The 25,309-nt window shown below is 42.2% G+C and overlaps 1 protein-coding gene and 1 long non-coding RNA gene across 2 annotated transcripts in view; one reads left to right on the forward strand and one right to left on the reverse strand.

Moving 5' to 3' along the window:
- Nucleotides 1-4,851, forward strand: part of adgra1b (adhesion G protein-coupled receptor A1b) — a 173,380-nt gene extending 168,529 nt beyond the window's left edge. The window contains exon 19 of the mRNA XM_084948189.1: nucleotides 311-4,851. Within this exon, the coding sequence (XP_084804315.1) occupies nucleotides 311-1,724 (1,414 nt within the window). The 3' untranslated portion in view covers nucleotides 1,725-4,851. The remainder of the gene's footprint in view (nucleotides 1-310) is intronic.
- LOC146374564 (uncharacterized) overlaps nucleotides 3,165-25,309 on the reverse strand; it is a 29,570-nt gene continuing 7,425 nt past the window's right edge. The window contains exon 2 of the long non-coding RNA XR_014801923.1: nucleotides 3,165-7,575. This is a non-coding gene — a long non-coding RNA (uncharacterized LOC146374564). The remainder of the gene's footprint in view (nucleotides 7,576-25,309) is intronic.

Below are 25,309 nucleotides of genomic sequence, written 5' to 3' on the forward strand. Positions count from 1 at the left end.
ACATTGTTATGCAAATAAAGAGTTTTTTTATGTTTTACTCCCAGAAATTAAATTTGATTTAATCTTCTTTAAACGCTGTTAGACGTGTGTATACATAGACACAAGCATACACTATCCTCGCTTTGTGCGCTTTAAGCTCCCTTTGGTGGATGTGTATTTCATTTAGTTACTCTCTTCTCAGTAAACACATAAAGATGATGTGACTTTATGAAGGTAACCATTTAATTACAAACAGAAAGTAAACTTTGAATTGTTCCGTATTTCTTAAGGTATTAATGTGCAGTGGTGTGTTTGTGTGTGTGTGTTGCAGCTGCTGGATGGCATGGGAGCCCAGTCTGGGAGCATTCTTTGGCCCCGTAGCTTTCATCGTCCTGGTCACATGCATCTACTTCCTCTGCACTTTCATCCAGCTACGGCGACACCCTGAAAAGAAGTACGAGCTCAAGCAACTGACGGAGGAGCAGCAGAGGCTGGCTGCTGTCGATGTGCCGACACACTGCCACCAGGGAGCCGAGCCTGGAGCCCTGGCTCCACCGCCCAGCGGGAGCCACTGCCCTGCCGGCTGCCCTGGCATTCCCATCAACCCCGCGCTGCTGGCCAACGAGCACTCCTTCAAGGCTCAGTTAAGAACAGCGGCCTTCACCCTTTTCCTCTTCCTGGCAACCTGGACTTTTGGGGCACTAGCTGTGTCACAGGGCCACTTCCTGGACATGATCTTCAGCTGCCTTTATGGTGCCTTCTCCGTCACCCTCGGCCTCTTCGTCCTCATCCATCACTGTGCCAAGCGGGACGATGTTTGGCATTGCTGGTGTTCCTGCTGTCCTGGACGAAGCGCCGACGCCTCCTCTGGTGCCCCCGCGACCGCTCAAACGCGGCCTAAAGTCAACGTGAACGGAGATACCCCCGGGCACGGCCACGGCCACAGCCACTGCCACCATGACTCACCTTGTCAGGCTAAAGCTCTAAGCTGTGGCCATGGCAGCTTAGCTCACTGTAAACACGCTGCCCTTCCTTCCTCACAAAATCACATGACGTGTCTAGCGCCAGTGACGCCGTGCTGTGCCGCGCTGCACAGCCAGCAGCTTATGGAAGAAGAGCCCGCGGCCACGCATGTGCTGCTGCACGCTGACCCGGAGGGTTACCGGCCGGGGATCCAGTTGCACCCCTGCCTAAAGAGCAGCGCCAGGACTAAAGGCCGACATCTCAGCCGCAGGGATGGGGCCGGTGCTTGTGGAGTGGGGAGTGAGAGGGAGTACGCCTATCACATCCCCTCTAGTGTGGATGGAGGCAGCGTGCACAGCTTACACACTGACAGCCCCCACAGCACACACGAGCGTCACGCCCACATCTGTCCACACCTGGCCCACGAAGGCCACCATGACGTGCATCACACATGCCACGCTGCTGCAGAGTCCCTGGCATGCCATAATCCCTGCCACAGGCACATCTGCTGTGCCAAGGCAGACCTTTTCCCTTCTCTGTGCCCGGCAGAAGCAGGAGACACGGGCGTCTTCCTGTGCGGCTGCGGCAAAGTGGCTGAGGAGGACCCCGTGGCAACACATCACCATTTGGAAATGCACGCCCCGCGCAGACAATCCTACCCTCAGAACCCACCCAATCAGAACGGGATTCTAAAGGGGAGCCTGCATGAGGGTCTCCTCTACACGTCAGACAGCACAGGAAATATACGCACTGGACCCTGGAAGAATGAAACTACTGTGTAGTGTGGGAAGACTGAGAAGAGGGGATGCAGGCAGCATTCCTGCTTCCCCTTCTAGGATAATAAAAAAACAAAGAATTGTATAACATTTTAAAACATCACAATCAGCGTGGGATATTTTTTTATTTTAATGTCCTCTTGATTTTATGTGTGCTGTTTTACTGTACAGAATTTCATTTGAACGCTCTCCAAGGGGGCATCCACTGACAGAAACCGAATTTCTTCCATCACAATGAATTTGTGAAAACGTGTGTCGCATGGCGCCTTCAGATGTAATCGAAGGTGTCGCCACTGTTCCATATTACTACAGATCTATCTCTCTCTATATATACAAGAAAATGAATGGTTGTACGTATGAATTTGTGTGTGTTAACGCTCAAAGGCAACACGCTGCAAGATATTTTTTACACTTTGAAACGCGTCAAATAGTCTCTGATGACAGTGAACCTCCAGTACTTAAAAGAACTTCTTGGCATCCATGTTTTAGACAACTAAACCAGCAGTTTTAGACTTCATGGGTATTTTTGCCATTCGGTCAAGCAACTGTGAATATCTACTAGAGTTTTCTAAAAAAAAGAAATATATATAAATATATATAAAGATACTGTTGCTTACAAGAGATGTGTGGATGCCAGTTAAGTTGTGAAAATTCAAAGCAACAGAAAAAGAGAAGTGAAATTAAGCATCCTCTTATCCAGGTCAGTATTGATCGTGCTGTCTATATGATGTCTTCACTGTTGTGTTTCTTTTTCTTTTCTGTTCTGGAGAGAATAACGGCACATCAGTAGCAACGGCATTGTGTGTAGAAAGTTACTGTCAGTGAGTCATTGGATCCATTGTGCCATAAAGAGCCAGGTCCTCACAGCAAAGTTCATTGCCAAACCGGTGTGCTGGTTTTTATTCCGTTCAGCTCAGTTTGCACACGCTTCATGTGACGGTATCACATCAGTTTATGTTTCTCTGTACAATCAATCTAGAAAAAAAAAAACAGCAACAACAATAACAGCAAGCTGCACCAACATAACTTTGGGAAACCAGCCCAGCGTCCTGCAATTTTCCCTCCTATTAAAATGCTAATAAAATATTTCAGACTCACCCGACATTGGCCGAAGCCAAAAAAATGATACATGGCAGAAACCAGAGCAAATTCGGCCCTGTTGTGTTTTATAAATTTATGATTTGTCTTATAAAAGCTCCAACGCATGCATGCTTATATGTAGCTGTGTTTTAATGGTGTAAATGAATGCCTCTCCACAGACATATCGTTTGACTTGACCCAATGCAGCTTGCCATGTGTCCTTTTTTGAAGCACTTGTGGATTATTTCACTTCTCAAAGAAATACAGTAATATTTGGCTCTTGTGACCTTCATGTTGCATCACTTTAAAAAGGACCCATTTTGCTCATTTACAGCTTCATAGTTTTTTTTTTTTAATCTTCAATCTTAGAGTCATCTTTGCAAGATTCATAGTTTTAATGAATCCTTCTTTATCTTATACCAGGCTTTAGTGCAGTTATTTCTGGGCAACTGCTTTAGCCCAGAACATCCAGTTTTCTCCTGATTGGTTGCCCTTCAGAAACAGCACGTGTGGCCAAAAGTAATAGCCAAAGCTGATACCCCCCTCACTGAATCAAACAGAGTCGACACTAGAAAAAAAAACATTTAGAGAGGTTTCAAGATTGCTTTTGACATTGTAACAATATATGTATTACAGAAAATAAGATAAAGCATAAGCTATCCCTTTATTCTTACATTTATTCAGGAGTCCAGTCAGTAAAATCATATGTCCTGCTTTGGTGACAGCTTTTGTCAGGACAGGTTACAGATGAAATGTGGATCATTTCTTTTTTTTTGTTTTTTTAAACCATGAAGGTCACCCTCTCTTTGAAAAATTGCCACTCGAAAGAGAAGCCAAAAGAGACTCTGTATTGATTTAGAAGCGCTTGTTTGTTTTATGAATGATGATATTTAATACAATGCTCCAGACAAAACAAATCATACATTTCATCAGACAAGCCAACACTTCATAAAAAAAACAACATCCAAAGCATAATCTCACAGCAAAGCCCACTCTAGCGAAACCACCTCAGCATGCGCACCACCTCTCTATCCTCTATCCATCTCGTGCACTTTTTGTCCGTGTATATAGAATTGGTTTCTGATGAATTATTTTTTATGAGATTTAAGATATTTAAGAATAAAATAAGTCTATGTAAAAGAAAGTTGTATGGGAAAAAACTGACCTCTCAGTGTTATAATGCTCAGTATCTGAGTTTAGAAATGTCCTTTTTGTTTTCAAATGCCTTTGTTTTTTTCTGTCGACTTCATAAAGTATGCAGACTCGCCGTGTGTTGTGAGACTTATCCTGTCATATCAGAAATAGAAATGCACTACCCATTATAACGTTTGGCCTGCCAGAATAGCATTTGTCACTTACGGTGTCGTTATAATAGAAGTGCTTGTTCAGACAGACCTGAATTAAGGAAAAAAATTCAGAGAAAGAAAGCAAAATATTAATGTGACAGTCCTTCTGGTTGAATGGCAAGGCTTTGAACAGTAAAGGAAGGCAATGGTAGACATCAAAGATGATGCATGAACCTCATAGCTTTGCACAGGGCCATTGGAGTTATTGCCAGGGACTGGGACAAAATGGGATGTTATGGGTTCAGCTTATGGGTTATAAAACATTGGCCCACAATTGATCATACAATACAAGCTCCTTTGAGCCACCTTGGATGCTAGCAGCCAGCGGCCCTGGCTTTATAGTTATTGGAAAGGGATTTGTAACAGTATCACAACGAAATCATCCCACATTAAACCGAGAGAACATCGGTCTAGGTTAATTGCTGTACAACATGTGCATTTGCTGGTGGTGTGTCTTAGGAGCAGCCCGAGCTTTTCAGTGTCTGTGAGACGGTGTGTTTGGTATCACAGGCCGCCATAGGCCACCTTCTCTGTCGCCATCAGTAACAGATGTACTGCCCCAAAGAAGCTAGCTGGCTTCGTTTCGGCTCACCAGGCGCCTGCTGGAATATTCACCTGTGGTACTGTGACAAAACCTAAAGCCAGTTTTCAATTTTTTCTACATTGACACAGATTCCAATAAATGTATTTTTTCACCATGCAACGGACGAGCGCGTCTTTGGCTTTGTGTTTGTGTGCCTGCCACCTGTGTGTATGTGTGTGAAAGTGCATTTAACATATGTGAAGATGAATCCAAGTGATCGCAAAAGCCTGTTTTTTCCCTCTTCTTCTTCTTCATAATTCTCTTTTATAACTTCTACCAGCGTGATGAAAATTGAGATGTCTTTTGGACTCACCATGGGGGAGGAATCAAGTGATAACAGGCTTGACTGCTGTTCCTGCTGCTGCTGCTGCTGTGCGAGGATGTGTATCTATGTGTGTGGTGCATGCCCAGACTTTTGTCCACATACATGCACAGGCATCTGCACATATCTTGCAGGAAATGAGACACTGTGTCTTCCGCGCATCACAAACGGCACCCTGATTTGACAGGCCGTGAAACGCCTGAGCACATTTAATATGCAGCTGGATTTTTTTTTCTTTTCCAAGGCCACACAGCTCTCTCTTCAGCCTCACAACCATCAGATTATTCGTGTGACTGAAAGCCATGTGAAATATCAAACCCCCCAATCTCCTTCTCTGTTGGCTGTGAGGACTCGGGCTTAACATGAGTACTGCAGGGTGTTATGAAAGGTGAGTAATGGATGTCTCGAGCCTCTATCTTTTAAGGAAACCAAATTATTTTGTGTGCTGCAGTGCCAAATGAGTAGCTGCCATCCTTGTATATGACGCTTGCCCGTGTCTTTGAATAAATAAGTATGTGTGTGTGTGTTTTTTTAAGTGCTCAACAAAGAGTCAATAAAGCACATGGATGATTCACCGTGAGGCTTGAAGACTGAAGGCCGTGGTAGGTGAGGCCATGGTGGTTTGGCAAAGGGAGAAATTGGCCCAGGGAGGCAGCTGTTTCATTAAAAATTAATCTGATTTTAGCAACACAGACGTGTATTTATGATACAATTAACAGTGTTTTAATTTCCTGTTGTAATAAATAGGCCTATAAGTAGGAGTATTAGCCAAAGAAGAAGAGCAGGAGATGTGAAGAGAAATGCTTATGTGCCCCTGCAAAGAAATACGCTTCATGTATGGTACGGAAACCATACATGCAGTACAATTAGATTTTACTGAGGGGCTTGTATCATGATGCAAGAACTGTACATATGAACAGGGGCATGATTTGTGAGTCTCTTTGTAAGCCTGTCTCTTAACACGTGTCAAAATTGCTGTTATCTTTTGCTATCTCTCATGTAGATCTAACAACGTATGGCACGTAAACAATGTTTCTCTGGTGTATAGAGACTTGTATTACTTTGTCTTACTTAATCAAGAATGTCTTTGATTTCTCTCAGACCATGTTATACCGTTTATATGCCTTTGGCTTCCTCCCTTACTCCCCACACGTTTAGTAGCTCTACCCCCCTCCTCCTCCTCCTCTTGTCTTGTCAGACAAGACTTGTGATAGAAAGCTGTGATCGTCATGCTAATGTTGTCCTTGGCTTAAATAACATGCTAGAGATTCGCGGGGTGGGGAGAGCGAGAGGGAGCAGCAGAGTGAAGGCGGGGTGGTGAGGAGGGGGCGGTGGATGGAGGGGAAAGCAGGACGGATAGTTTGAGGTTTATGAGAAGAAAGACACGGCGAGGGAGGTGGAGAGATCAAAGAGGAAGAAAAGACAGAAAGAGGTGGGCAAAACTTCTTATTAGATATCATCACTTGGTTTCTTGGAAGCTACATTTCTAATGGGTGTCCGTGAAATTTGTGTGTGTGTATGTGAGAGTGCATCTCAGGCTTGCTGCAGTGGAAGGTAATTTACTCCAGTGCCAACGTCACGACCACTGGTTTTACACATGCAAATCCGTTCATCTATCTGAACGGATATCTATAAACATCTATAAACACTGTAATGTAACCTATAAAGGTGGAGCTCCTCAGAATACAGTGAGTCCTGATGATATCACACTGATGTCACTATTTAAAATATGCACTTTTTATGAAAAGTCTGAACTATTACTGATGAAATGAATGTTTATAGTGAACCTCACCTATTCCAGAGAGTAATTTATGCAAAGCCTCCAGGTTGCATTAGTGGTAAATACATCATATGGCAAGAAGATACTCAATCTGTTCCTGATGTTTCTGGGAATGTTGTAAGATCTGAGGGTGACGTTTCAGATAATGACAGAAAAGAATGTTGTTCCAATAATTTAATAATTTACTATATACACTCATTGCCCACTTTGTTTGGTAAATGAGTTTGGTAAACCTTGCTAGTAAACCTTGTTTTGCCTTCAGAACTGTCCTAATCAGTTCTGAGGCATCACACAGTTTCAGTAACAATACTCAGATGTGGTGTTAAAACAATGCTCGGTTGGTACTAGGGGCCCAAAGTATGCCAGGAAAATATCCCCATACACCAATAAAACACCAACAACAGTTTTAACTGCTGAAACAAGGCAGGATGGATCTGAGTTGTTATGCCAAGTTTTGACATAGCCATCCAAATGTCACAGCAGAAATTAAGGCTCAGGCAACATTTTTCCTGTCTTCTGTTGTAGACTTTCCCGTTCTTAGTTAACAGGAGTGGCACATGTGGTCTTCTGCCCAACTGCTTGAAGGTTTGGGTTTGGTGTCTTCAGAGATGCTCTTCTGCATACTTTGGTTGTGATGAGTCTTTATTTGAGTTACTGTTTCCTTTAGCAAATCTACTCTGACCTTTAGCATCAACGTGGTCCAAAGAACTGCTGCTCACACGATATTTTTTCTCATTTCAGACATTCTGTAAAAAAAAAAGACAAGGCTGTGTTAAAATCCCAGTAGATTACAATTTGTGAAATACAAACACGCCACATTCGAACTCTCTTAAGTCACCTCGCTTCCCCATTCTGATGCTCAGTTTGAACTTTGGTAGCTTGTCTTGAACATGTCTACATGCTTAAACAATCCTGTTTTGCTGCTATGTGAGCTATGTATTCGCTCTTTGCCTTAACAAGCAGTTGAACAGGTACACCTAACAAGGTGGCCAGTGACTGTGTGAATCATTTTGTTAACGTTTAACTCCATTAAATTGCTGCTTATTCTATGCCTATGTATTTTTACTCTTTACTGTTTTCTTCCTGTTACTGTAGACGGTCTGTTTTACAATAGTTTTTATGCATTCTGTAGAGAATCTTTACACTGGGCTTTTTCATATTGGAGAAAGAGAGGACAGAAATCACAGGTCTATATAAGAAATGAATGATCAACCAATCACATTTAACCCTTTATTGTGCTGTTAATGTCATCCTGTCTTACTGGGACACCTAAAGAAATGTACCATCACTAATGTGTGTTTTCGCTACTTCTAGGAATTACTAGTTCTTATCATGCTATCACCAACACTTGCTATGAGTCACCTATGACGTGCTCATATCAGCAAAAATGAAAAAGAAAAAAAAAACCCATAGAAGCTTAACACAGACTGTCAGATTATCACTTTGTATGTGTTTAAGGATTCATCATGGTCCTGATGGATCCTATCTGTCTCATTTGTTTGTCCTCAATAACAGCAGCTGTGCTCTTTGCAAGAACAGATTGTTTGATTTCATCTCTTTACGTCTCTCTGGGTTGATGATTGCTTAATTTTTACTCTGTGCATACAAGAGCACAGCTTCAGTGTGATAAGAATACTCTGGACTTACAGGAGAAAGGCTAGCAGATATCTTAAGAACAAGCCGAAGCTCTGCATGAATGCAGCCACTTCGACATAAAGACAACTTTAGAACTAAAGGAGCACTGTGGCCTTTACAAAGTGTAATATTACATTTCTTTCATTGTTACTTGAGAAAACTGGTAAAGTTAGCCTCAGTCTCACTATTGTGTAACTTTTTTTTCCATACGTGTTTTTTTTCTATTCTTTTTGAGACAGAAATTTCAATTACTTTGTTTCTGTTCATGAAAGCAGGCCAGACTCACATTCACTGTTTATGTAGCTTTATTTCTGTCTCCACCATTCCTCTTTAACAGAAAACCAAAACAATACAAAACAGGCTTAAAAGCAACAATGTTGAACTGAGCAGTTACTACGCTACACCGGTTAGGCACAACAAATAATAACACAAAGAAAACAGAAAACCCCAACAATCATATGATCCCCTATGAACAAGTGATTTGGAGACAGTGGGAAGGAAAAACTCCCTTTTAACAGGAAGAAATCTCCAGCAAAATCAGGCTCAGGAAGGGGCAGACATCTGACGTGAACATTTGGGTTTAGGGGATTAACACAGGACCCAGAGATGAATAATAACTGATAATTAAATGGCATCCACATTGATGGCAGGACCCAAAGTTTCAGAACATTGCACAAAGCATCACACTGCATCCACTGGCTTGCCCTCTTCCTATAGTGCATCCTGCTGGTACCAGGTGTTCTCCAGATAAGCAATGCACTTTCACATAGCCATCCACGTGATGTAAAAGAAAGCATGATTCATCAGGCCTGGCCACCTTCTTCCTCTGCTCTGTGGTCCAGTTCTTCTGCTCATGTGCTCATTGTTGGCACTTTTGGCAGTGGACAGGAGTCAGAGTGGGCATTCTGACTGGTCTGCAGCCCCATGCACAGCAAACTGTGATGCACTGTGTATTCTGACAGCTTTCTGTCAAAACCAGCATGAACTTTTTTTTTGTCAATTTAACCTGCAATAGCTCATCTGTTGGACATGACCACAGGCCAGCCTTTGCTCCCCCCCATGCATCAGTGCGCTTTTGCGTTTGTCAAACTCGCTCAAATCCTCATGCCCATTTTTCCTGCTTGTAACACATCAACTTTGGGGACAAAATGTTCACTTGCTCCCTAATATATCCCACCCACTAATAGGTGCCAGGATGAAGGATAATCAGTGTTATTCATTTGTCTTTCAGTAATAATGTATTTATTACTTAATCCCAAGGTTATATAATATATAAAGGTTAATGTTGGTGCTCCAAGTGTGCATATAGTGACATATACGCATGTTAAGCATTGCTGCTGTGTCATCTTGCATTATTCCCTTGGAAGAACCAGCCTGCTACACTTACACAGACTTGTACTGTAGTTGTTTGCCTGGCGGGCACAGGATATGATGTGTGATAATGCAGTGCATAGGGCCTCCAAACATAGGAAAACAAAAACAGCTCTATTGGTTTACTTGCTTGTCATAGCTGTGTTTTGCCTCAGCATATGTCTCCCTATACAGAGGATGCCTTCCAGCCAATAGCTATCGCTCAGCTTCCCCAAAAAGACCTCTGAAGACTTACATCCCCCTCTAAGTACATAAAAGTAATGAACAAAAACCCCAACCTATTTTACTGAGCTCAACCCCATTCTGCTATTTCACAGTGGCTTACTGTCAACACATCCACACCTGAATTTCAGTCTGTGATGTGAAACTATGAGCTAGCTTCTTGTGCTAAAAAGAAAGAAAGAAAAGAATAGAAAAAAGGACTTTGACATCCGGTGAGTGACATGTCTGAATATTCCCTTTAACTTGTTTTCTCGACACAAGTATTGGCCCCTGCTGCGCTGCTGAATTTCTTTATGCATCAAATCCTTTGTTGGAATTGTGATGTGTGCCATCACAATGCCTAAGTCAGGTAAGTTTGAATATTACTGCGCTCTCTAACTCAAAGCTGCACTCTGGCTTTGGAGGGAGCCAAAAGCTGCCAATCTGTGTTGTTCTATGTATTTGACAACCCTTCCCCGTATCTCCCCTCCCACCCCCGCAGTCTCTCCTTGTTATTTATAGCTTCCTCTAATGATGACGCAACGCAGCACAACTGCAAGGGAGCAAAGCATCATGTGACGGTTTTAATGCAACAATCCGGTGGATTATGAGGGCCTAAGAGGCTGCCGTTGCAGTATGTAACATCAAGGCTCGTACAACAGCCAGGCAGACAGGGAGGGAGGGCTAGAACCAGCCAGCACCCTGCCCTCCCCTCCCCCCCAGCCCCTTCCCTCTCCCTTCTTTAGTGGAGAGAGAGGACAGGACAGCTGGGGACGGCATGGTGGGCCAAGGACCAGTGAGGATGGAGAGAGAGGATTGCAACAAGTAGATTATGCTACAGTAGGTGTTTGTTCTGGGTCTGTTAAACCCCACACAGCTGCCAATAACCAGTGTTCACTGCCGCTATAGGTCAAAAGGGATTTTTGATCCTGTAAACGGTAGATTCACTTGACAAACTTTGCAAAGAGAACGGAAACTGCAATGGAAAAATACACAGTACAATGTCATGTACCCACCCGTCTTCTCTTTTTTTTTTTTTTTTTTTTTTTTATTAAAATGTAAAGAGAAGTTGATTTAAATGAAAGAAAATACATATGGTTATATTTTCTGTTGTTACATGTTTAAATGTGGCTACTTTCTTGCCACAAAGTAACAAATAAATATAAATTGGTGGCATCTTAATATAGTGGTGGGCAGCAGGTTATTACTGTTAGTACTGTGGATTTCATATCGGCTTTTGGTCCTTAAATAATTATATTAATTTAAACAATTTATAAGTAATTACAATAATCAGATAAGAAATAAAAAAAGGGATTTTATTTTTTGTCCTTTTTCTGTTTTATGTGATTATTATTATATTTGATTATTATTTTGTTATTATTTATTATTTTATCATTTAATTCTTTTTATTATTTGATTTTTACTTTATTTGTTTTTAAATTAATATAGTGTTTTTGTTTTCTCTTTCATTTCATAAATTAAAAACAATGCTATTAATTTGTTGGTGGTTGATTGTTGGTTTTAGCAAACCCTGTCTGACTTAAAAAAAACTTTTTCAAACACAACTCAGGGTGACTAAAAATATGTAATATATATATATATATATATATATGCAATTGTAGCTGTGACAATGTGGAAAAGAAGCATGGAATAGTTGTGACAGTATCGTTGTTTTTTAACTGCATCGCTTATCTATTGTTCTGTTGGTGATTCATGCTTTTGCTCACTTCTTATCCAAATCGTAACTTTTCATCATACGTGAAAGTTTGTGTTTATCTTTTACAACACTTTTTCTTTCTCGTCTTTAATGACTTTGTTTCCCCTGCTTTCCCTCAGCAAGAATTTCTCTTTTCCGTAACCACCATTCGCCAACCACAATTAGCCAAGCTGCCCTGGGATTGCGCATCAGCCATGTGCTGCACATTGCTCTAGCTTAACCCACATCTTAAGCATTTTAGCCAACATAAAATCTGTTAATTTCTTTTGTCAGTTTCACAACCCTACCCTATGCTGTTTCACTTTTCTACAGTCTCCAACATGTGCATATTTATCTATGAGGTATGGTTTATGGTCTTAATTTTCCTTGCGTGGCAAGGGATTCAAATCCTGGCTTTGCCTGAGTACAATTTCTCATTTTAAACTCTACATTCCCTCAGTAGGAATTCAGTGCACTGACTGTATGCTCCAGAAAATCAATCTGTCACCAGTTTCATTTGTTTTCACCAGATGAGCTCTGGGAATCTCAGCCTGCAAATGTGCACTTGACTTGGAAAGGCTCTAAGCATATGGTCCAAGTGTGCAAATGTGACTTCTAAAATGGAGAAGCATTCAGAGGGCTCCTCTGGGTTCCCTTTCGGTGTGACAGAAATCAAAATCCTGGATAAAAGAAACATTGGGAGTTGGGAATAGCAACAGAAATGGCTACTCCTGTTCACCTACGATATGAAAACAGACAGTTATGTTAATGCATGACATAACATAGTTGGTAGTGGCTTTAAGTGTCAACAGCATGAACCGAGAGGTCTGATTTCATGCAGCCCTGCCTCCGGTTTCAGACTGAGGCTGTTTCCTGCTCTCAATACAGGAATGCCATCTAGTGGTTAAAATCAGTAAGTTTACATGTGGAAATGTATTGGAAAATAGCCCTTATGTACAACAGGTTAATAGGCAGGATAGTGCATGAGCTTTGTGTTAATGGCTGCAACACAGCTGCAGCATAACATAGCACAAATGCAACACTTCCCTGCCAGTCACATGGTATTAACTTGGCAAAGTGCACCAAAAAAATCTCTCAAGTTTGCCCTCCTAAGACAGCCTATTTAACAGATCTTTATTAAGTAAAAGATTAGCCAGCTGAAGTAAATAAGTGTTCAAGATGGAGGTAAAACGAAACGGTAGGGTGGGCTTGAACACCAGCCCCCAACCACATGCAAATGTATGCAGGAATAACTGCTTCCCTTCTCTCTTCCTGTGATGCGTAACCATGAGGCAAGTCTATGGGCGAAGTGCATAAATGTTTGTCCCGCTGTAACATATTGAGTTAGCTGCAGTTATTTAACCTGCACTCGTTGCAGAGATTGTGCCCCAACACTGTTTTTGTCTGCGAGGCCTGATGAATATGCATTTCTTCCCTCTCCCTGTCTTTAATGCCTAAGCGCTTCCTCAACCACACACACACAGTGATACATTTGTGCACAATACAAATCGTCATGCATATAGTGCTACTGACATACAGATAACTTTGCAAAATACCTATTAGAGCTCTCTACTTTAAAGATTAGGATGAAAACTTTCCTTTTTGAAAAAGCGTATATAACCGCGAACCCTTCCTTCATTATGCTGCAATAAGGTCTAAGCTGCTGTGGGCGGCTGAGTGTTTCTCCTTCACCCACCTTTTTTCACTGTGTGTTTCTACAGCAATCTGCATTTGATTTTTAGTTATTATTGATCTCTGGCTCTTTTCTACAGCATGTCTGTTGTCCTGTCACCCTTGCATTATAAAATGCCTTGAGGTGACTGCTGTTGGAATTTGGAGCTATATAAATAAAATTGAATTGAATTTATAATGTAAGATTTTTCTTGATGATGAAAATACTAATTAAAAGTGTAATAGTAAGTAAACAGCCAGATATGCCAAAAAGATCACCAAGAGAACAGAACACATAAATGCGTCATCAAATGCACAATTGTGTTTTTAAACAGAAAAATAAAAGGAAAGTAGATGATAGATGTGTTACATAATTAACTGAGTGGAATGATAAGTTGAAATGGAGGAAACAGTCAAATATGGGTCTCCAAAAAGTTGATTCTGTTCATCTGGACGTAGCGTTTTGTGGGAGAAACGTTTCGTCACTCATCCAAGTGACTTCTTCAGTCTCAGCTGACTGCAGGTTTCCCCAATCTTATAAACAGCGTCATTAGGACGCTACAACACAGAGCGAACACCATCCCCACTGACGCAGCGGCCAGGGAGGCAGAAGAACGGCACATCAAGAAGGCCCTGAGTAAATGTGGTTATCCCAGCTGGACTTTTGTCAAAGCTGGAAAGACACCTAAAGAAAGCTCCAGCCGATCGAGGAGAGAAGGACAACCGCTGCCCAAGCGAAAACCTGTAGTGATCCCATATGTGTCAGGAGTATTGGAGCAGTTGAGACGCATTTTTTCTAAACACCGGGTCTCTGTGGCATTTAAACCCCAAAACACGCTGCGCCAAAAACTGGTCCACCCCAAGGATCTGGTCCCCCGACACAAACAGAGTAACATAGTGTACGCTGTTAAGTGCCAGGAGGATTGCCAGGATTTATACATAGGGGAAACCAAACAACCTCTGGTGAAGCGGATGGCACAACACAGAAGAGCTACCTCGTCAGGCCAGTACTCTGCAGTCTATTTACACCTACAGGCCAGTGGACACTCTTTCAATGATGAGGATGTACACATCCTGGACAGGGAGGAACGCTGGTTTGAGCGTGGAGTAAAGGAGGCCATTTACGTGAAAAGGGAAAGACCATCTCTGAATCGAGGAGGGGGCCTAAGGGTACATCTTTCGCCATCTTACAATGCTGTGATTGCAGCCATTCCCCAACTCTCTGTGAATGGTACTCATGGCCATTGATCAGTGGTCTTTGATCAGTGGGTTTTGGTCAGTGATTGTTTCTCTATATATTGTGAACTCACACTGAATGTAGGTGGGTTAGCTATCAGTTAGCTATGACCAGAAGACAAAAAGACTACACATCCAAGCCAAATGGTGGAACAGATAGTTTAGATCAGTGGTGTCCAACATGAGGCCTGTGGGCCAGAATTTGCCATCAAAGACAGCCTAATGGATAGCTTTAATAAAATATGAAGGAATTTCTGTATCTTGCTGATACAGAACTTCCAATTGACCATTCAGACTACATCATATTAAATAAGTAATGTATTTCTGTAATTTTACTGCTTATAATGTATCCCTAAAGAGTTATGCTGACAGATTTATTTGATTTACTACAATAGCATTTCTTTTTTATGTCGAAAAACCGAGACTCACTGTTGAAACTACACTTCTTATTCTTATATTAAAATATCTCAGGGATTAAATGTGTAGGTGAGTTTCACTGGTCCTGCCCACATCAGATCAAAGTGGGCTGTGTGTGGCCCTCGTTGTAAAGTGAATTTGACATTCCTGGTTTAGAGGAAGAATTGAACAGACAAATCTGAGTGTGGTTTATTGCTGTTGTTGCTGACTTAACTTGTGTTTCGAGTCAATGGGTAAAATGAAATTTATCTTTCAAGATGTCAGCGCCCCGACATTAAAATTGTGTGGGGAAAAATAAATACTAATAAATTAGTTTTGCATGTTTTTAAGAATTGTGCAAAGCACACATACACATATTTAACAGTTAGAATTTGAAATGAGCAATTGCAATCTTATTTTATTTGAGATAAAATGTTTATTCCATCTGGCTAATTGCACTGCCCTCAGCTCCACCATCTGTTACCCAGGTGAGGCAGAAGGACTCTCCTCCACACGTCGGCATCCTGTCCAGGTGAGTAACTCTCGTGCTCGTGCAGTAAACACAGTTTCCATTTATTTTCTTGTGATTCTGAATCCTCCTGATATTACTCCAGGTCTACCCACACAACACTTGTCATGCTAAATAAAATTGAAAGAGGTACAAGGAGTACACAGTTGCCTAGTAGCAAATGTTTTACTGTGGGCTTTGTGTGTGTTCAAAGTGTTTGTGTAGTTCCCAAAATACTGGCCAAAGGGACCAAACATGTTCCTTTTTCATTTTTTATAATGAGGTAGTGGAAAAACAGATGCCAGTGTTTGCTTGTTCCGGGGTGGGGGTGGGGGGGGGGGGGGGTGGGGTGGTGGGGGGGGGGGTGGTGGTGAAGGTGAAAGCAGGGCGGGCCTTTTGGGAGTGCTAAAGAGACTTGGGGGTAAAGCTTCAACTTAAAGACACTGCAAATAACAAATACTACCAGGAAGCTGTTATTTACAACAAGCTGCAACTATTGTTCCTTCTGTTTTAGATCTATACTGGGAGGAAATGGATTTTGTGATTTTAATGAGATTTTTTTATTATCCTTTATCCATCAAAGTAAAAACGTTTTTGCACACTTCTGTGAATTTCTGTGAACAATAGTGCCCGGTAGAGTGTTCACAATGCTGAGGGATCTAGGACTCAACAGCCGTCTGTGTGCATGTGTGCATGGGTGTTGGACTTCCTCACCGGCAGAACTCAGGTGGTGAGGATGGGTAGGTGCGTCTCCGACAGCATCACCATCAGCACGGGAGCGCCAAAGGGGTGTGTCCTCTCACCACAGCTCTACTCCCTCTACACTTCAGACTGTGTGGGCACCCATGGCTCCAATACCATTGTGAAGTTTGCTGATGACACAGTGGTGTTGGGCGCCATCTCCAACAACAATAAGGCGGTCTACATGGATGAAGTGAAGAATCTGGCATCGTGGTGCCAGCATAACCACCTCCAGCTGAACGTCGGCAAGACCAAGGAGCTGAGCTGGTAGTGGACTTCAGAAGGAGTCAGCACAGAGACTACAAGCCCATTATTATTTCACTAGCTGGGACCACATCCTTGGTAACGATGGGCGATGAGGGAGTATGAACTGGTGCTGCGGTTTGGGGAAGGCCTCGAAGGGGACTGGCGACGGCTCCCGGCCCGGGAAGATCCCCATGTACTAACAAGAAGTGAATGAAGGAAAGGGAGAGAGGAAAAGAGAGGGAAAATGGGGGGGAAGTGTGGGGCATGAAAATGAGAAGAGCAGGTATTGGTGAAGGGGGGCTTTTATAGCCTGAGGCTGGAGGGGGCGTGAAGGAGGAGTGGTTCCGCTCCTGAAATTCAGATGATATCTCCACTAATGGAGCTCAAGTGGAGAGGGTGCAGTCCTTCAAGTATCTCGGTGTCCACATCTCCTCAGACCTGACATAGTCTGCCCACATTCAGGTCCAGTCCAAAAAGGCTGGGCAGTGCCTGTACCACCTACGACAACTGAGGAAGTTCAGGGTCTCTCCAGGGATCCTCAGGACTTTCCACATTCTCATATCATCCTGATCCTTCTGGCTTCACAACAACACAAGACACTTTAACACCCTACCCATGCAATGTACACAAGCTGTAAATTTTCAGATTGCTTTATTTTATTTTATCTTTATTTATATAATGTATATAACTCACCCACTTGCTGCACATAATGTCCTCTTTGTATATACTCATTCACTGTATATAAAGTTCTGTCTCTCTTTTTTGCACAGTCGAGGAGCGTATCAGGTCACATTTCACTGCGTGTTATATCTGTATAACTATGCATGTGACAAATTAAGAATCTTAAATCTTCTTCTTTCAGCTGCTCTCTTTAGGGGTCACCACAGTGGACCATCTGCCTCCATTTGACCTCGTCTCCTTGTCCTCCTCTGCCACGCCAATGCTCTGCCTGTCCTCCTTCACTACATCCATCAAGCTTCTCTGTGGTCATCCTCCTTCGTTTTTCTCCTGCCTGGGAGCAACATCTTCAGCATTCTTTGTCCAGTATATCCAGTATCCTTCCACTGCACGTGTCCAAACCTGTCCTAGAACCAGGTTTTGACTTTTTGGGCTGCTTAGGGGTTTTGTAGTTTTATTTTTTGATAAGCACGTCATGGTCCTGGGTCAGTTTACGTAGTCTTTTAAGTTTTTTGAGACACTGCTTTGTGTATTTCTAGTGTATTAGCTTTTGTTCTTAGTTCCCAGTAACTTAAGAGTTTAATTCCTCCCTTTGTAGTCCTCCCTGCTGTGTCAGGTCACCTGTATTAAGTTTATTCATGTGTCAGTGTCTTCCCTGTTCAGTTATCACTCTTCCTGTGTTTGTTGTTCTGTGTGTGTTGCCTTTAGTTTTGCTTCCTGTGTCTCATCTTCTGTGATTTCATTCACCGGTGTCTCATCCTGCCCAGCTGTCTCCACTTCCCATAATCAACGTCCTGTGTATATATTGTCTCAGTCTCCCTTTTTCCTTTGTCATAGTGTCAGTTCAGTTTTCCTTCATGTCTTGCAGCTCCAGGATTAGGTCTCAGAGTCTGCTTAGTTTTCAGTTTCTTTCTGTACCTTTTTTTTTTCCTCACTTTGGATTTTCTTCAAATCAACCTAAAATGGCTAACCTTTTGCTAATAAATTTTCCCCTTGAATTTGTTATTTTTTAATGTTTATAGGTCTTCATTCCCTTAACTGATACAAGTTGCTTTTAACTTAGTTCCATGCCTTTAGTTCTGTGCTCTTGCTCTCGTGACCTTTAGGTTCCTTCTGTCAGGGTCCTGGGTCTGGGCGGCCCAGGATCCCTGGGCAGTCATGGACTGGTGACATATGTATTTTTGGTGTTGCTGCTGTTCTTTCTCCGTGCTTGTGTGTGTATGAACACTGGTTTGAAGGCGCCTTCGGGCCTGGTGGGTGTGGCCCTGCTGGGGAACTGGCCACACCCGAAGCCACGCACCTGCTGCTGATCAGGCCTCGTCGGGGGAGCTACTTAAGAGAGTCTTGGAGCTCCCACCAGCGCGGGATCATTGTTTGAGACTTCATGTTAGTCATCCAGTTTAGGTTTTGTTGTTAAGTGCATGCCTGCCATTGTTTAGTGTCCTGACAGCTGCCGCTATTGTTTCCCGCAGGAGGAACGTGGAAGGCCTGAGGAGCAGCGAGCACCGGGAGTGCAGACACGGGAGCAGAGAGCACTAGGAGGACACGACACGGGAGTCTGGGGAAAACACGGGGATTTATTGTTGTTTTGTACCACACTGTAAATAAATGCACTGTTCGCACACAGAGCACCGCGCCTGGGTCCTCCTTCCCTACACCCCCCACGGTCTGCCATGCCAAACCGTGACACCTTCTCTCTTTTTTTATACAGGATTTGGTAAAACTCCTTTTGTTTATGCTGTTATGGTTTTGCTCCTGTTGTCTGTGCCTTTGGGTCCCTGACGGCTTTAGATGATGGGTTGGGTTTTTTCCCCCCTTTTGTATTCCAATTCTGTCCTTTCAATCTTGTCTCCATGTTTGTCCATGTTCTGTGTCAAGCTTGTATGTCTTTGTCAGTGTTAGTTATTTTTTCTATATGATTTTGACAGTCTCTTGTCACCAGTGCTTTGGTTAGTCCTAGTTCTCTGTCTCGTCATTAGTCTCAGCAGTTCTGCCACCTGTTGCCTGTTCCTTGTTATCTTATGTTTGTATATATTGTCATTTTAGGCTCTCTTGGCTCTTTGTCACATTCTACCTCCCTGCTCATGTTTTCTCCTGAAAGATTCCTAGCTGTAAATGATTTTTTTCCTGACCTGCTTTACGTTTATTTTGTAAGAGCTCAACAATAAAACTACCTTTTAGTTTGTAACTTGTTTCCAAGTCTTGCATTTCGTTTCCAACTTGTGCCTGCCACACAAACCGACAGGACACAAACCATCTCAGCCTTGCTTCTTTAACTTTGTCTCCAAACTGCTCAACATAAAGTTGTCTCTCTTGTGAATTTGTTTCTGATCTTGTCCATTCTGGTCACTCACACACATCAAATCAAACTGTTGTCTTTTTGTCAGTGCCATCATCTCCAAACAACACATCACAGCAGGTCTCACTACCATCTTCCTTTTCACTCTTGCTGCTATCCTTCTATCACTAATCACCCAACACTCGTCTCTACCACTCTCCTTTACCACTCATCTTCTTTGTTTGTTGGTTTGGATAAACAGATCACTACAACTTCTCCTTGCGTGTCCATCTTTCTACCAGTCTCCCTCATATTCACATTCTTCTACTGACTGTTATATTTTTGCACACTTGTTTATGTTTATGCTTTTATTTCTACTGACCATCTACATAGTTTTACATAAATTCTGATATAACGCTAAGACTTGGATATGGACAGTCACATATTACTATAACAAAGTTTTACGTAACAGATACAATGGTAAGAAATTATGTCTTTGCAATGACCTTGTTCACTGCATCAACTCGTCATAAAATGTGATCTGATATTTTTGTAACTCAGGTATGCAGACGTGGTGTGCTTATTAAACGGAGACATTTATAATTGAATATGCTCAATAAATATTCACTGACTGGCCACAGGTGTAACGACTCTGTGACAGGCCCTGGTACAGAAGCTTAAACTAGGCTACCACAAGCCCAAATCAGATTCAACCTTACTAAAGCAACATGAAGACAACTGTTAAGTTTATAAGCATTTAACAAAAGACAGAACGCCATTAATCGTAGGTTCTCACAAACTGACTGGATGGGGTCATTGTGTAATAAGCACACTCGTCATTCAACAGTCGTTTCAAGATCAAGGTCAGGAAGTACAAGAATACATCTTGGTTATGCATCTGGACACACCATCTACCATGATACCTTGGGTCATGGTGTTGGTATCATGTTTTTTTTTACGTACATCGGGTTATGAAACCCAGAGTTTATATAACTGTAAACTCTCAGGTTAGCACTGGACGTCAGCTAGAAGTGATAAACCAAGTGGTGTTGGCTTCACCACAGAACCTTGGGAATTGATTATTCCCTTGATCATGGTGATAGTGACTTTTCCACCACACCACAGGGTCAGTGTTATCGCCTTGTAGCAAAAGTTTGAATCCATTCGAATATTCTCCCGTGTCTGTTTAGTTGCTCCTGCTTCCTCTCACAGCCCAATGACATGTTAGGTGATTCTAAATTGGCCGTTGGTGTGAATGGTTGGCTATATGTCTGTGTTAGCCTTCAGATAGACTGGCAACCTGTTCAGCGTGCACCACACACACCTTTGCTAGTTTGAATAGACCAAAATTTAACTGTGACCCTGAATTATATTGGAAGAAGAGGATGGATGAAGGTGAACTTTACAGGCTCAAAGTTATAATGTTGGTTTTACTGTTATTCAGTTCTTGGATGATGTTTTTATGCTGCTATGCAGACCCAGTTACACATACGCATACAAGGACACACAGCACTAAATATGTAGTGCTATGTGTCCTGGAAAAATTCAACCTTTGTAGCACTTTTATAAACTAATAGTGTTTAGACGCACATCCATCACCATGTCCTGCCATGAATACCATACCTGTTTATGATTTGTGCATGATATACGTTAGGGACAGCTATCGCAACCACTTAGCTAACAAGTGGTGCTTTTTTCCCTTCCAGAACAAAACCCAAAGTTTTTACTTTCTCAATGATTATCTGCTTGTCATTTAACAGATTTTATTAGGTGATTAATGTAACTTTAACTTCAAAAAAATACTGTCTTTGGCCTACTTTTCAACATTTCCATCTGACTCATTTTAAGATAAGGTTCTGGTAAATGAGATCATTAATATGCATGGTAGGCTACATAATTATACCATGCTAAAATGCTGAGACTAAAGCTGCATGCCTCAAGAAAACAGTCACAATCCTCAGCTGATGACCCTTGAGGAAGAATAATGAAACAGAATTATTACTGCATCAGAAAATAACCCTATTTTGATCTTTAAGTTACAGTTAGAGGCCATCACAATTTAAGTGATAGATCTTATAAGCGAGAACGAAAGCACAACCTGGTTGAACTAACCATTCATGTTCCAAGTCAAAGCTACTGTTCGGATTTCAGGTGAGCCAGCAGAGCTCTTGACTTCTATAATTTTACTGTCATTGATATATGATATGATGTAAATAAAAGAGTATAAAGATTCAACATTTGCATGTGGCTGGAAGTCAATATTACATATAGTTCAACATACTGCTCTTGCTCATTTAAACACAACACTTTGCTACACTTCCTGCATACCTCAGCACCTCCAAAAGCTTTCTTGCCATTTTCCCAAGTCAGATATTCTCAGAGGAGCTTCCCTGCTGAGACACAGCCACACTTTAAAGCTTCATACCAGAACTGAAGACTATAGCAACTTTTGACATCTCTGTGACACATCTGTAAATATTCACCATTTCCAGAAGAGGCTGGCAAGTTTCCACATGCTTGACATTCTATGTCCATCATGGATTTCCTCTGAAACAATGCTTCCCAGACTTCATAGGTCAACTATCAGCCTTGGATACAAACAGGATCCCAAATATGGGTCACAGCTTTCTTTTTCTATTCTTTTCTACAACAAATGTTTTCATGCATAAGGATTTCAAATGGGAACTATCATTTTACATGTCTAGTATGTTTACTGACTTCAGTAAATTAGCTAAATTTTGCATATCTATTAAAATACTTAAACAATATTAGAATAAATCATTCGTTTTTGGTGGCACAAGCCATGAGTGCATGCATTTGAGGATTTGGGCAGGTTTGAGCTGAAAAGTAGCTCTAGCTTGTAGCTTGCATATGAGCAACCGTGTGTCATGATTAGTGTGGAGAATGACTTCCTACCTGGTGTAATTTCTTACTTTTTGTGAAAATGTTAGCTTGAACACTTTAGCATTTAGCTAACAGTCATTATTTCTTAGCACTTTTCTATAAGTTGACATTCTGTCACTGTCCTTGTTTATTATTACTTGGAATCTCCTGCTCACCTTCCCCACTTTATATGTAAAGTAATTTAGTTTTCTAGGTTTGTAGTATTTGCAGGCTTCCCAACACGTTAGGTAACATCCCATCCCATCTTTTATCAGTTTGGTTCCGACTTAAAAGTGCAAACAGGCCAAAAGTATTTCCTCTTTCTCGCCCATTCTGACAGCTATACCCAAATAAGGAAGTTGGAAAAGAAGTACATCTGAGCCTGAAATATGAAAATAGACAAAACTGAGCAGTGATAATACTCTAAGATGACTTCAGATTATAACATCGGGCTCATCTCTGCCAAGCGCTGCCTCGCTGTAAATGATTCAGTTGTTCCCAGCAGCAAGGAGTTCTGCAGTGTTTCCACATTAGGAGCTAATCCTTTTGAAGATGAAATACCTTCTGAATGTATCTCTCACTTGGCTACAGCACAGTGCCAACAAGGATCAAATAGGCTGCTTTGTTCTCAAGTAATAAGTCATTGAGGGGATATGCCAGAATATGTATGATCACATTAATTGCGTGGCTGCTAAAGTAAAAGTACTTCCCTCTATTATCTCAACATGCCACAGTACTGAGCAGTCAACAGTTCTAATAGTGGTTCCCCTCTGCCTGGCCAAAGAGGCCCTTCTATCACCGCTCAGCAGCCACGGGGCACCGCCGGCATAATAGCAATCTCATTCACCACCACCCAGAGCTCAGCTGGCAACCCAAACAGGCTTTCCATCATGACTGGGACACGGCACAAGATGATATTTAAATGGAGTGGACAATTAAGATGGATCAGGGTGTCTCAGAAAGTATTGGGCTAAAACAAATATGCAAGGGGGTGCATTTGTAATAACAATGAGAGAAGGGTTGCATTGCTAATTTGTTTTGACAGGGAAATGACTAACAAAAAAAAAATATGTGCAACATTACATTTAGATATTATATACTGTAGTTCTTTAAAAATGCTTCAACAATAATTCTTTATAAATAACAGAAAAATGCATTTCTGATTGGCTTGTAAATGAAATGCTATTGCTGCTTTTTTTCTTTCATTTTTTTTCCAAAATGCAAACTTTCGCTTTAAAATAGATGACTGCAGAGAGTCACTATACCACAGACATGTTGGTTTTCAGGAGGCAGAAGTGACCCTCTCTGGATGAGACCTTGGTTAGCAGACTGGATCTGTAGTATGTTAGGGGGCAAGGCACAGACATACATATTTGCTACAGTGCTGCATAACAGAATAAATAATGTAAGGTGTATAAAACCCCTGTGATTTGTGTATATAGACTGTTCCACGGACCCCCTCTAACCGCTGCTAAGATGGTACATTCCTCCCATCCTTTGTTTTGTGTTTGGGCTGGTTCACCGTGATAGCGCTGGTGGAGCTGGGCTGTTGTACTGAACATGTGTCGTGCGTGTGCGTGAATGATAAGTAAGTGCCTTGTATTTGTTTGTTCTATGGTTGTAACTTATCATATACTTGCCTATGTACATTGTGTGATGCTTTTATAGAGTTTCCAGCGGTTTGTGTAGCCACGAGACACTGTATATTCACGCTGATTTGACCAAAATGGCGCCACCCTTGGGAACTGAGCTGCCCAAAGTAAAGATGGAGTCTATCCCTGTGCAGCAGCCCATTTGTGTCCACCAGGGGGTGGTGTTTAGTCATTTCTGTTCAACCCTTTCTGTATTATTTAGACCAGTTTGGTTGACTTTAATTGTTTGCTAATTGTAATTTCTGTTATTTTACAGAACCACACACACATACATATACTCACACGAATTCACTTCTGGAGATGTTTTGTATTAAAGGAACCCTAATTATCATTGCTGTGGACCCTCTCTTTCATCATATAAGTCACCTGTGCCTTCTGACCGAGGATAGGAAAATCCTGCTGTAATTTGCCAGTTTATTAAGCACACACATGTCCAGTTCAAGTGGTCCTTCGAGCCGGAGTAATTACAGCTTTTCCTAACATGGCGACATCCCGATATGATGAAGAACAACAAGGTGCCCGGCCCAGGAGACCACATAGGGCTCCAAGATATCTGGATGACTTCATCTGGACCTATCCCCCACAGCCGACTAACCCAGTTCCACCGAATACTAACGCAGCTACTCCAATACACCAAACCGCTGGCATCGACGGCTCACCAGAGATGGAGAGAATAAGGAGAATGGAGCAGTGTGTTACTCAGGTACAGGAGCAGATGAGGGAGATACAGAGCGCTATACAAGTGTCTTTGAACTTTGGCCAAAGAACCCCCCAAGTACAGTTACAAACCCAGGTCCGGAGCCACAGTATGCCTTTACTAACTGTGGATAATAATCCTACACAAGCTCCTCCTATGGGCGGACTGGAAAACATCCCTCCCATATCTCCAGTAATACCTGGCCCTCAGTTTCATACTGTACAGCAGACCTCCCCTTCCACAGCTCATCATGTTGATAACCCTCAAATATTACAGTCAACAGCTCCTACTCTCCCTGTTAACCGACCTATTCCTCAGCCCCCTCTATACGTCCACTCTTCTATGCCATCAGCTGCTCAGCCAACACCAGTGGTACCCCGGTCTGCATTTACAGCAACAGATCAGCCACATCCTCCCTGGTATCAACAAAGAGACCTGAATTGGCCGTCATCAACCCCACAGTGGTCTGTGCCACACAGTGCTGCTCAGTTTAGTATCCCTGGCACTATGCAGTACCCTGTCACGCTGCCGCCTGGCATGCCCTCTCCAGGTTATCCGCCTTGGACTTCAGGCCCACCTCTCAGTCAGCCA

Source organism: Perissodus microlepis, chromosome 13 (genome assembly GCF_051167445.1).
Source record: "Perissodus microlepis isolate ML-2025 ecotype Zambia chromosome 13, ASM5116744v1, whole genome shotgun sequence".
In the NCBI taxonomy this organism is placed as follows: Eukaryota; Metazoa; Chordata; class Actinopteri; order Cichliformes; family Cichlidae; genus Perissodus; species Perissodus microlepis.